Source organism: Sorex fumeus, unplaced genomic scaffold (assembly GCF_029834395.1).
Source record: "Sorex fumeus unplaced genomic scaffold, SorFum_2.1 ptg000039l, whole genome shotgun sequence".
Classification (NCBI taxonomy): Eukaryota; Metazoa; Chordata; class Mammalia; order Eulipotyphla; family Soricidae; genus Sorex; species Sorex fumeus.
Genome location: NW_026606096.1, coordinates 27,496,033 through 27,509,538, shown reverse-complemented (window position 1 = coordinate 27,509,538; position 13,506 = coordinate 27,496,033). Strand labels below are relative to the sequence as shown.

At 36.8% G+C, this 13,506-nt stretch overlaps 1 protein-coding gene across 2 annotated transcripts in view; it reads right to left on the bottom strand.

The window, feature by feature from the left end:
* FBXW7 (F-box and WD repeat domain containing 7) overlaps positions 1–13,506 on the bottom strand; it is a 218,081-nt gene that overhangs the window by 89,413 nt on the left and 115,162 nt on the right. Inside the window, exons 3-4 of one of the 2 annotated variants that reach the window (XM_056118897.1) lie at positions 8,891–8,940; positions 7,425–7,991 (exon numbers count right to left, since the gene is read on the bottom strand). In XM_056118897.1, the coding sequence (XP_055974872.1) occupies positions 7,425–7,922 (498 nt within the window). In that variant the 5' untranslated portion in view covers positions 7,923–7,991; positions 8,891–8,940. The remainder of the gene's footprint in view (positions 1–7,424; positions 7,992–8,890; positions 8,941–13,506) is intronic. The other variant, XM_056118898.1, reaches the window with a different exon arrangement.

The following is a 13,506-nucleotide window of genomic DNA, read 5'->3' as shown; positions in this document are numbered from 1 at the left end:
GAAACTACCTGAGGGTCCCAGGTACTATATTGCGTTACTGAATTTTTCACACACACACATGCACACAAAAAAACACTATTAAGTTAATATGTTAGCCTTATTTTATACGTAACAAAACCAGTGTGATGATGAAATCATATAGTTATAGTCCTAGAATGAGTGCTATTATTAGAATTCAAGCTCAGTTTTGAAAATCATTATTATTCTGTAATGTTGGGTGGAAACTTGCCTTCCCTAATGTGCCACCTGTCTTCTATTTCCATTCTTCTTCCTACATTTTAAAATCAAGCTGAAATGACCGAAGAATGAGCACAGTTTGTCCTGCTTCGGGGAAGTAGGAGGCTGAGCTATTCAGTAGAATACATTTACTTGTACCTGTCACCCAAAAACTCTACATAGCGCTTTTTTTTTTCAATTTTATTGAATCACCTAGAGATAGTTACAAGCTTTCATGATTGGGTTACAATCATACAATGATCAAACACCCATTCCTCCACCAGTGCAGATTCTCCAAAACCAATATCCCCAGTATACCACCCCCCTTTCCAACCCTCCCCCTGCCTCTATGGCAGACATGATTCCCCATAATATTTCTCTACTTCTGGGCATTATGGTTTGCAATACAGACCCTGAGAGGATACCATGTTTGGTCCTTTATCCACTTTCGGCATACATCTCCCATCCCAACCGATTCCTCCAGCCATCTTTTTCTTAGCGATCCCTTCTCTATTCCAGCTGCCTTCTCTCCTTTGCTCACGAGGCAGGCTTCCAGCTATGGAGCAATCTATCTGTCCCATGTATCTACTATCCTTAGGTGTCAGTCTCATGTTATGTTGTTTTGTACTCCACAAATGAGTGCAGTCCTTCTATGTCTGTCCCTCTCTTTCTGACTCATTTCACTTAGCATGATACTCTCCATGTCTATCCATTTATAAGCAAAGTTCATGTCTTCATCTCTCCTGACAGTTGTATAGTATTCCATTGTGTAGATGTACCAAAGTTTCTTTAACCAGTCATCTGTTCTAGGGTTGTTTCCAGATTTTGGCTATGGTGAACAGTGCTGCAATGAATATATAGGTACAGATGTCATTTCTACTGTGCTTTTTTGCATCCTCAGGATATATTCCCAGAAGTGGTATTGCGGGGTCATATGGAAGCACAATTTCTAGTTTTTGAAGGACTGTCCATATCGCTAGACATCAGGGAGATGCAAATCAAAACAACAATGAGAAATCATCTCACACCACAGAGACTGGCACACATTCAAAAGAACAAAAGCAACCAGTGCTGACGTGGATGTGGGGGAAAAGGGACACTCTTTCACTATTGGTGCAATGCTCACTAGACCACCTTTCTATATAGCGCATTTTTTAAATTTGTGCATATATTTATGTCTAACAGAATTTGAACTACAGCTTAACTTCAAGTAATCATAGCCAAAGATTTTTCTCTGAAGCAACCATTATTTTCTTAAACTCTACCCACAATAGCAGAATTTAGAGCCCTTTTAGAGTTCCGATATTAGCCACGTAGTCCACAAAGTTTCTCAGCATCTCTGGTGAATGGTAAATTAAAAACAAATTTGTAATTGTGATCCTCCAACTGGCTACTGTCCCTTGAACCTAATTACTCTGCTGTTCAAAATCTAGAAATCAAAAATTCTTAGGGCCCTGGACAGAGAAAATACTGCTTCTCTGGGTAAGTGGGGCAGAGAAAATATATAGATATATATGTTTGTGTGTGTGCATATACACATACATACATAGTTCTATTTAGTGTATATATGTATATATTATTACACATATACATATATATTTGGTAAACATTCATTCCATATCTGAGGCAAATGGATTTTTAAAACAACCAGTTAGCAGGAGAAATACATAATCAGGATAAGGAAAAACATATAAATGTGAAGGATGAACAGAAGGACAGTGCTAAGTCAGGAAAAAAGCAGAAAATATTGCTCAACATGCTTCCCCTTTATGAAAACACTGAAATATAAGAACTGTCTTAATGGTCATCTCACTAGCTGTTTAGTAAGAATGAGTAGATGCTCTAAATGAAACAGGAAAAGCAGATTTCAATATGGGCTGAGCTTTTTTTTAAGAATATGGCAAGGCTCATGGCCGGAGTGATACCACAGTAACTAGGGTGTTTGTCTTGTACATGGCCAACCCAGGTTTAGTCTCCAGTATCACACGTGGTCCCTGAGTATGCCAGGAGTGACCCCCTAGAGCAGAGCCCGAAGTAAGCTTTGAGCATTCAGGTATGACCCAAAAATAAAGCAAACAGAAAATATGTGTGTGTGCGTGTGCGTGTGCGTGTGTGTGTGCATGTGCGTGTGCGTGTGTGTGTGCATGTGCATGTGCGTGTGTGTGTGTGTGTGTGTGTGTGTGTATCAAGGCTGCTGACAGAAGGGTTTAAAATTGACAAGATGTGTACCTATCTGGGAAAGTAAGCTGACTTTAGAATTTGCAGGCAAACAGTCAAATTTATAGAAAGTCAGCACACAGTTCCTGGCTACAGAGCACTTAATTGGACTCTAGATGAACTCTAAAGGGAATATTGTCTGATTTATTTATTCCTGTTCAAACTAGCCTAGAGACTTATCTTCAATAATGTATGTTAAATGCCACAAAGAGAAGCACTTCACTGAACTCTGTACCTTCTAAAAGGTAGCTCTGATGTTTTCAAATTTGACAGCGAATTACAAAGTATCATACTCTAGTCTAGAACCTAAATAGATTCAGTTCTGCTGAAAATGTTTAAAATGTTTTTAAAAATCCTACCACAGGGGGCAGCAGAGTACATGGAAAGAAAATGGCCTTTTAAAATTTTAATTAGGCAGATGAGATTACAATCTCTTGCCATTTACAGTGTGATCTTTGGATAAATAAATTCTCCTTGGTATAACATCTGTCATAAGAGCTTGCAAAAATGGTGGGCTTCATAAACAATTCCTGATTACCTTTATTCTTGGCTTTCAACATTAGGAGAGTTTGGAAACTTCTCTGTAGATTACTGCTAGGATCCCATTTAAAAAAATCTTTAGTGATAGAGGGAAAGAGGAAAACACTGATAATATTAGGAGTTTTAATACATTTCAATATTTAAAAATGTAAAGAACTATCAAAATGTTTTTTTTACTCCAGCAAGGGATGAAGCTCCAATGACAGACAGAGCCCATGCCTGACAAATTCAATCGCAGGCACAAACCCCACTTTCCAGCATCACTGGGTGGACTCTGCCAGCCCACAGGAAAATTCTTTATTTTCCTCATTCATGTCATATTTGCATATGTAGCATGCTCAAGAATTATGAATAAGTAAATCTGGCATCCACAAGGTATGTCTAATGTTTAAAAATAATAATAATCACCTTGTGAGGCTACAGAAGCATTATTGGATATCAATGTTAAATTATACCCTTCTCAAATGTCAAAAATTGAGAAAGAAATGGTGGTCTAGAAGTGTTTTACTTTTATAATGATCAAGAATGTAAATTTAACCCAAAATGAAATGGTTGAAACAATGATGTGTTTTCCCCTCCATCCCACCTATTAAACATATTAAGATAATTATAAACAATGATGAATAAAAATACTCTAAGAGCTAGAGAGATAGTCCAGTGGGTAAGGCACATACCCTGCACATGGCTGACCCATCACCCCATATGGTCCCCTAAGCCCAGCAGGAATGATCCTTAAGTGCAGAGCCAGGATTAAACTCTGAGCACTGCCGCGTGTGGCCCCAAAGCAAAAAACAAAAAAAGAATAAAGTACTCTGGAGATGATCCTGAAAAAGTTTTCCCATAGGTACAAAAAGGAAAACTGGCCAAATTCAGATTAAAATTAAGTCTTTATAAAGGGATCAGAGCTTTAGTGATCAAATATTTTTTTTACTCTTCTTTCCATAATTTGTGAAGACAAATGATCTTAAAATAAACAACATCTCAAACCTTTAGGCACATATTTAATATACATGTACATAATTTGGATTAGCCCTGCTGCCAGAACTCAGTTCGTTAATATGGCCCTGCATGTGAAACACAGTCATTCATGATTAAGACTCAAGTTAGTAGGAAAAGTGAATTCTGTACTCTATATTTATAGTATATTCTAATCTAGTATACTACATCTAAGGATGCAAGTGGACTATCTACATGTTCTGTTTACAATTTCATCTTGTAGAGAAAGGAAAAGATAAAGCACTTGTCAAAACCTACAGTGTACTGGAACTTTTCCTACTAAACACTATGACTTCTAGTTTTGAAAAAGATTAAACTTTGCCTAGCTAGAATTCTAGTTTTTCATTTAAAATGCAGCATAAATCACTGATAATTTTGCAGCACTCAGCAAGACTTAGTTTTGATTAAACTTATTTCTTAGATAAGATTATGCAATTAAATATCACTATTACTCCAACTGAAAACCTTTGAGAAAGAGTCAAGCAATCAACTCCTTTTTAGATACAGTAACACTGAAGGAGAGAGAGAAACCAGACAGAAGAGAGGTAAAACTGCCTCCCTGGCTGTAGCAACTGTCAAGTTTTCCGGCCTCCAAGCTGACATCTAAGGTACTTGCTTCAATATCTTGAGACAGGGAGGGTGAATCAGCGTGAAAAGCCCTATGTGAAGTCAGTTACTTCTTAGACCAAACCAACTAAACAAAATCCAAACTTGCAGGTAAGTTAGGGGTATAAGAAATAAACATGTTTTATTTCTTAATTGTTTTGGGGGTTGAGCCTCACCTGGCAGTGCTCAGGGCTTAATGCTGGCTCTGAGCTCAGGGATCATTCCTGGCGTGCTCAGAGGACCATATGGAGCACCAGGGGTCAAACCACATAGACCACGTGCAAAGCAAGAGGGCTACCTACTGTACTACCTCTCTGTAAACATGTTTTAGAGTCTAAGCTTCATAGGTTGAAACAAAAATGATAGAGCAATTCAATAGTAAACCAAAAACCAGGAATAAACTCTGAGTACTGCCAAATGTGGCCTAAAAAACAAAGACGTCTAAGACATTTAAATCCAGGTCAAATTAGGTTAAAGGAGATAATGTTAAATCTGCTTGTATGGTTTTATGAGTTAATGATTCACTATAAAAAACATTTTAATAATAAAAAAGAAAAGCATAAACCAATATAGACACCATTTTGGTTCCTTTCCAAAAGAACGGTTTAATTCATAAGTCTACATTGACATTCATGGTTTCTACTTAATTTTCAATTGATAAAAAAAATCAAGAGCACATAAATATAAAAATATAAAGCACTTGGAGGTCTAAATTGAAGAATAGAAGTCGTGTTATAATACCACTTTCATTCTGAATATCATTTTTCCACTTTCTCCTCTTTGAACAGAACATTAACTAGCAACACTGCCAAAAATAATGATTTGAAATAAATTCTAACTCCAGCAAAAAGTATAGGGTGTGTTATTCAATTTCCATTCATTTCAATATTACCAAAATACATAGAAAATAAAATTTGATGTAGAGGAAAAGTGAGTCCATGCTTCAATTTTGGAGCTGGTCAGCAAGGTATATCTAGAAAACTATTTCCATTTTTGATTATGGTCTTGTATGTGGTGTGAGAAAGAGTGTGTATTCCATTTCTCTACACTAAAAATCTTTTTTTTTAATTATGGAGCACTTTAAACATGCTTATAAAACAAAAGAAATATATTCATGAACCATATGCTCTGTTACCCAGTTTCAATCATTAGTAACTGGTCATCAATAAATTTTCTTTCTCTTCTCCCCTTCAATGCTATTTTGAAGCAAAACCCAGATACCGTATCATTTTACTTTGAGATAAGATGACAGGGAAAAGAGAATACATTGAAAAACTAGGTAGTGAGAGAAATAATGCTATTTCTTTCTCTACTATTACCATCTCTTGCCATGAACACAATTTTAAGTGAGATAATATCCCTAACACTGAGGAAGATGTGCATATATACTATTCTGAAGAAGAGCTGGTAATTCCAAATTTACTGCAGTTGCTTAATTAACTTTCAGCTTCCAATTCAGGGAGACCTAAATATTTTGGCACCTCCCTACACGTGCAATAGAGAAGATAATAATGGAAAGCAGTGACAGTGTAACTGGACAGTGTATTTCAGTCCCTAATCTCTGACAGAGTCTCAGAGGGCTATACACCCACTGGAAATGGTATTCTCAGCACTAGATTATGCTTAAAGTCCCTGAGTTGATTAGGTTCCACCAGTTTGGATAGGAGCCTGACTGTCTACCTCTAAAAACATTGTCTACAGCTAACTCTGTGGCTACCAATAGCTAAATGAGATAAGGAGAAAGATACAAAGTGCTATCTCTCAAAAATGGGAAAGAAAAAGAAAACTGCCAGCAAGGGAAGTAGTGCCAGAAACTTAACACAAAGTTGGAGACTCAAAACAATCTTCATACACTCTTCTAACTGACAGTAAAGATCAGTCAAAGTTGTTTGGAAATCCTACAGTAAATCTTCATACCCACTTTGAGAAGTAAATGCAGTATTCCACTGAAGTGGATAGAATGAAAAACCAATTACCCTCAGGTTCTAAATAGTTAAAAAATAAAAGGAAATCAAGTGGTGAAGATAGTACTTCAAATTTTTGCTGATACAGAACACAGGAAAAAAAGCCTTAATAAGTTTAAGTATGCCCAAGTCTAGTAGGTGAGCTTTTATAGAAACACAGACTTACCTAATAACAAAATATTCAAAATGTTAACAATCAGGTGGTAATTTCATCTTGTTTTAGTACATAATAAACTATTCTCAAATAATGGGAATTTTAGTAATTATAATGAAAGGAAAATTAATTTGGGACAGCTTCCAAAATTATGTCTTGGCATTAGCATCTGTGAATACACAGCCTACCCACCTTACCAGGTGTGTTTTATAAACAAAATTCTTCACTAAGGGATTTAAACAAATCATGTTTCACTCGAACAATACCCACGCACAACTTACTAACCACTGATCAAGGGGAAAAAGGCATAATTTAAAAAAATGGGGGTATGTGTGGGGAGCAGTGTTGAGAGGATACTCCTGGATTCGTGCTCACAGTTCACTCAAGGCTCTGCTCAGAAGACTAGATGCAGTTCAAGATGGAGAATAGAGATCAGCCACATGCAAGACAAGCACCTTAACACCTGTACTCTTTCCACCGCCAAATTTTAAAAGCCTTTTCATAAAATAGAATCAATGACCTTTCATTTATAAGATTGTTAGGATACAGATATAAGATTGGTATACCTATTTTGAATACTTTCTAATACTGTCTGAAAAACAAATACTAGCTCACTTTATTATTACACATCTGAGGATTAATTTTGCAATACAAAGACTCTCAGAAAGTTTATTACAATTAATATGCATATGTAAAATTTCTCAGCTGAACAGCAGACTATACATACTCACTTTTGTTGTCTTTGTATAGAATGGGGAGGAGAGTTGGTGAATAGGCAGGTCCACAATACTACTGGAGTTTGTGACACTGTTACTGTGCGTGTGTTCGTCTTCCCTGCTACTGTCATCAGACTGATCAAAATCGTCACTCTCCTGGTCCATTTCCTCTTCTTCTTCGTCCTCCTCATCTTGTTCACCAGCGTGTTCTTCATCTTCCTCTTGCTCTTCTTGGTTTCCTGAGGAGTCCTCATCTACTGAAATAAACCGATTATTGTTTTCTTCCAGTTGCCCTTGCTGGGAATCATTCTGGTCTCCAGATCGTGGTTCTGCTCCGACAACTTCACCATTCCTTGCAGTGTGTTCCTCCTCTTGTCTCAGCTGCTGCTGCTGTTCCTCCTCTACCACACGATTCATCTGCTCTTCATCTGCCTGGCTTGAGGAAGGGTTACCTCTCAAAGAGCCTCCAGTTCGTCGTCTTTTGCTGCCCACAGAGAGCAGTTCCTGATTCATTTCCAAAAGCCAGCTTGCTACTTCTTGGACCTTGGCTAGACTATCAGAAGACGCAAAGGCTTTCACATTCTGTAGGGAAAAAATGAGGGGGTGGGGAGAAGGTTTACATTATGTCCGCTTAAGTCTAGTTATCTTTTACTTTCATCTTATATGGCTACATACCAATTTCAGTAAAAAATGCAAAAAGCTTTTGAATCATCGAAAGGTGATTTTTTTAGGAATCAATATAGGAAATTTAAAAAAATTAAGTTAGAACATTATAAAGACAAACACAAAAAGTATGTAGTATATAAGCTCTTACTATATACTTTTTGTGTTTGTCTTTATAATGTTCTTTACCTGAATCTTTTACAAATAATTTTAGAAGCTCTATAGTTTGTTTTGGTCAATAAAATTATTTAACAAATGAGACAATTTTAAATTTTAGATCAGCAGTTCATGAATTACATAGCTCCTTCATAAAACTTTGTTTTATTTTGGTTTTTCAGCTACATTTTCAGTGCTCAAGGGTTACTCCTGGCTCTATACTCAGAGCTTACCCTTGGTGGGGCTTGAAGGGACTATATGGAGTGCTGGAGATTGAACGGGGGTTGAGTTGCATACAACACAAGCAAGCACCCTGCCCTCTGTACTACCACTCTGGCACATCCTTTACAAATTTTATTGCTTCATCTGTCTGTGTGTGTCTCTCTCGCTCTCTCTCTTCTCTCTCTCTCTCTCACACATACACACACACGCACACACACTTTAGTGCTCAGTTAAGTTCAAGAAACACTGAGGTATTATCAAGTTAAAAAGTTTTTATACCCTAGAAATTTCTCAAAACTTCTCTGATCAAAGAAACTTGTTTTTCCAGAACTGCCTGACATGTACAAAATATAATCATTAAAGTTTTCACTTTTCATAATAATATAAACAGCAAATAAACAAAAAACATATCTTTGAAAAAAAGGTTTGTAAGTTCATACCCTCTGACCCAGTAACTCCACTTCTGGCAATCTATCCTAAAGGAGTAATCCTAAAACAGAAAAAAAAATTATGCAGAGGATGTTCACTGAAGCTTTATCCATAAAAGCTTAATAATAAATAAAAATAAATAAAAATTAATGTAGATTAAAAACAATCAAAAGCCGAATGTTCAAGACAAAGAAATCTATGGGATGAATATAATCAAAGGAATGCAATTCCTAGAATGCTTAAACATGATGCTAATTTAAAAAAATTTTAAATGGATATTTAAATTATGCTAAAAGCAAAATACAGAAATTACATGAGTACATAAGGATTAGACAACATATTTCAAAGTATAAAATGCATTTAAGCAGTATAACAAATGAACTTACTTTTACCATGTTTCTCAAAATCAAATCAGGCAAGATTATTTTTATTTTTTTTTAACCAGCGGCTCCATAGTTTGATCTGATATAAAATGTTTTAATACTGATCACTTAATTTCATCCTTTGATCACATGTACATACAAGATTAAATAACCCAATACTAACATATTGGTTAGGGCTGGAGTGATAGCACAGCGGGTAGGGCGTTCGCCTTACAAGCGGCCAACATGGCCGACCCGAGTTCGATTCCTCCGTCCCTCTCGGAGAGCCCGGCAAGCTACCGAGAGTATTGGATATGCCAGACACAGTGACAACAAAGTCTCCAATGGAGACGTTACTGGGCCCGCTCGAGCAAATCGACGATCAACGGGAGGGCCTTTACCTTTACCTTTAATACTAACATATAAATCCATATAAAACTCCTTTATAAATATATTTTAGGATTTTTCCACTGTGGAGAAGTCAATCTCCAGAATCTCTCTCACCTGCTCGCTCCACACATCTCTCTAAATTTTTTAATAGAACTATTCTGCTTTACCAAAAAAAAAAAAAAAAAGGCTCAAGAGACAAAAAAAAACCCTACAACACTCATTTTCTACTTTTAGTTTTTTTACTTTTACGTTACACCGAAGGTGCTCAAGGCTGACTCCTGGTTTTATGCTCAGGGATCACTCCTGGCAAGCAAAGGGGATCACAGAGGGTGCAGGGTATGGCCCTACAATATCTTTTCTCTATGCACTTTAGATAAGTCTTGCTTTTTCCCATCCTTACCACTAGATGGCTGATACCTAAAGGTCCACAATTAACACTTCAAGCTTTGAAACAATAAAGAAAACACCAAGATATAGCACAATCTCATTTTCTTTTCTATAATCTATACATTTTTAACTAATCTGAAGTATGGGGTGAAATGCATTCATTCTAGTAGGACTAGAAGTGTGCATGTCAAAAGAACATCTCCAAAGAATTAGCCCTGTGGCACATCAATATTCAGAAAGAGGCTTTAACTAGCTTGATGGCTAATAAGGAAAACCAGGAACAAATGGTATCCTTGAAAGCAAGTAAAGTAAATCAATGATTTGTCACTACAAGTTATACAAAGGCATAATACATAGAATTGGCTACTGAACTCAGCAAATTGGAGGGTGCTAGAAAGAGAAGCAGTTTTGGAGAGTTGGAGTCTGGTTATAAAGTAGATTTAAGAGACTGAGGAAAGAGGCTAGGGATGGTGGATACAGACAAGTTAGAAGTTTGCTACAAAAGAGAACCAAGGTGGGGGCGGTATTGAAAGTACATTGAGAGTACATTTTGATTCTTTAAGACTAGAGAATTAGCAGTATGTTATAAACTGAAAAGAATGATCAGCTACAAAACAAAAAGCTAATCATGGAAGAAAATAATAAAATAGTAGGTGATGTAATTAACTGATGAGAATTCTGAAGTGGAAAACCTAGCTTTCGTTAAGAAAATGGGTGCTTCACTTACAGGAATAGATGAAAAAACACCTTAGGAGCTGCAGTGATCATACAGTGAATAGGGCATTTGCCTTGCATGTAGTCAACCCACATTCCATCCCTGTACCTCATATGGTCCCTCAAGCTTGCAGGAGTGATTCCTGAGCATAGAGCCAGGAGTAAACCCCTGAGCATCACTAGGTGTGACTCAAAAACATTTTTTAAAAAGTACTTTAATGGGGGGATAATGTGTATGGGCCACATCTGTGGCGGTGTTCTGGGGCTCTATGCACAAGGCTCACTCGAGGAAGTTTTTGGGGGGACCTATGCCGTGCCAGGCATCAACCTGGGTTGGCCACATACAAGGGCAAGTGCCTTAAACACCATCCTATCTCTCCTACCCCTAAATTTATTTTATTCAACAATATTTCTCAATGCAGACAAGTGCAGAAGTAGAGAAATTTTAATGGTGATAGCAAACTTTGGAAGTACCTTTCTTTGGAACAATGGGGGCTAAGGCAAAAAAGCAAGATCATCAGCTCAGAGTGACCTTGGAAGAAGAGGTGTCAGAAATTTGAGAAAAGGTATAAAACACTTTTCTAAGAAAAAACAGAACATTCTATGGTGCATGTGATTATGCTGATCAAATGTAATCAATAAATGATGGCAATACATGTTATATGTGTGACTTGTAGAGTCAATTGCTTCTTATTTCAATTTGGGGAAGCACAATACAAAATTACTATTTGAAGTAGACCAAAACCATCAAATAAAACTGCCAATTCTCAGCAAGCAGAAGGTAGGATCTTATAGAAAAAATATATATACATGTATTTTATACATATTTTCATAAAATAAACTACAGAAAAATTAATTTTATCAAAAATTTTCCAGTTGGTATATTCAAAGACAAACTATAATAACGTCAGAGAAAAAGCGGTTGAAAGATAGTACTCAGACTAATCTCTAAAAGATGCCACAGCTGAATCATCCCATGCAGCTGAGTCTATGGGTTGGGTTCTCTAGGGCCTTCTCAGGATGGCAGAGGCCTGAGCTGCCACCCTACTGACAGGCCCAGCATCCCAATTAGACTTGACATCTACCAGCATATAAATGGGCGAGCTTCACAGCTCCATGGCTAATCTCAAAGAGATGCGAAACTGCTGAATTGTACCAGTTCCACAGCTCCTGGAGCACACAAACATATGCGCAGCAAGGGACATCTCCAAATTTCACAACACTGACAGTCCTGTAAGAGCAAACCAGATGGGAAGCTGAGTAGAAGCCCACTAAGCTCAATGAATGAAAACAACAAAGAAGTCCCAACCAGCACTAAGCAGCTCAGTAAATCCTCAGAAAATGACTTTAGTAACACCACTGTGATATAATTTTCATAAATCTTCTACTGAATTATTTTTTGATAATTTCTTTTGCCATTTTGTTTAAAGAAGCAATATAAAATAGTTTTTTGTGTGTCTGCTAAGGGGGTATGCTTATCAGGTGGGTGAGAAAACGGGAACATTGGTGGAGGCAAGGCCACACTGGTGATGGGACTGATGTTGGAACACTGAATACCTGAAACAACTGCATTATGTACAAACTTGTAAATCACAACTTTAAATAAAGTTTCAAACACATAAAGAAGCCTCAAAAATACTGGCCTAAACCATAAGTGACTGTGTATATATACAAATCTATATAAAGATATATGGTATCCCACTATACAGAGGAAAATATGCTACACAGAGACTTTCTTCAAAATCTACTGTAGTAAATGTAGTTAAATTCTAACTCTCCGTTACTCCAGATATATTTTTAATTTGTAGGTTTATGCAGAGAATAATACAGGTCCAAGAAAATTCTCTGTGTCCAATGTACATATTTTTGTAAGATGAAAACAGGTCACAGTACATATTAACAGCAATTTACAAAGTGAAAACATGCAAGAGCAAAGGTCACAAAATAAACCATAAAAAAAAAAAAAAGATGTGCAAAGAAGGGAAGAGACTGTGTTGAGTAGCCAGTCTATCAACAAATGGAATGGTGCTGTCTGGGATTTCTAAAACAGTACCAGAACTGGTCAACAAAAGTCTTACCTATTACTGAATGGGTAACAAATATTCAAATCACTGCCACTGATAACTTCAGCGTTATAAGGAGAGGGGGATAGAAGAACAGTAAAGAGTCTAAATTTAAGTCAATAAAGTCAACTACATATTCAATAGTTACAATGTCATGTGTAAATAGCTTTCAAACTGGTGGATTCTTCTTTTAGATTTTGGGTTTCATTTATCTTTTTTTAAATTTTGTGGTCACAGTCAGTAGTGCTCAGGGCTTATTCCTGGTTCTGTGCTCAGGAATCACTGCTGGTCAGGCTAAGGGAACCATCTGGAAAGTCAGGGATCAAACCCAGGCTGGGCACATGCAAGGCAGGCACCTTACTTGATGAACTACCCAGCAAAAATGCATACAGATTCGGATAGACCTGCCTGGTCAAAAATGGTCATTAGAAACGGTAACACATAAGCTTCAGAAAATATACAATAACACAGCTAAGTGTTAAATGGTAGAAGTCCTAGAATATTTGAAGAAGGTGAAAATATCTAATTGTGTAATATCTAATATTTAATTGACAAAATATCTAATGGGCCTTAATTTTTTTTCTAGATGCCAAATATACTGAGTTGAATTTTTATGATCCATTTTTGGGGCAGCAAAACAGGAATAAACACATAAAAACTTAGGAAGGGCTAGAGTTGTGCCTCATGGTAGAGCACTGACTTGGAAAATTT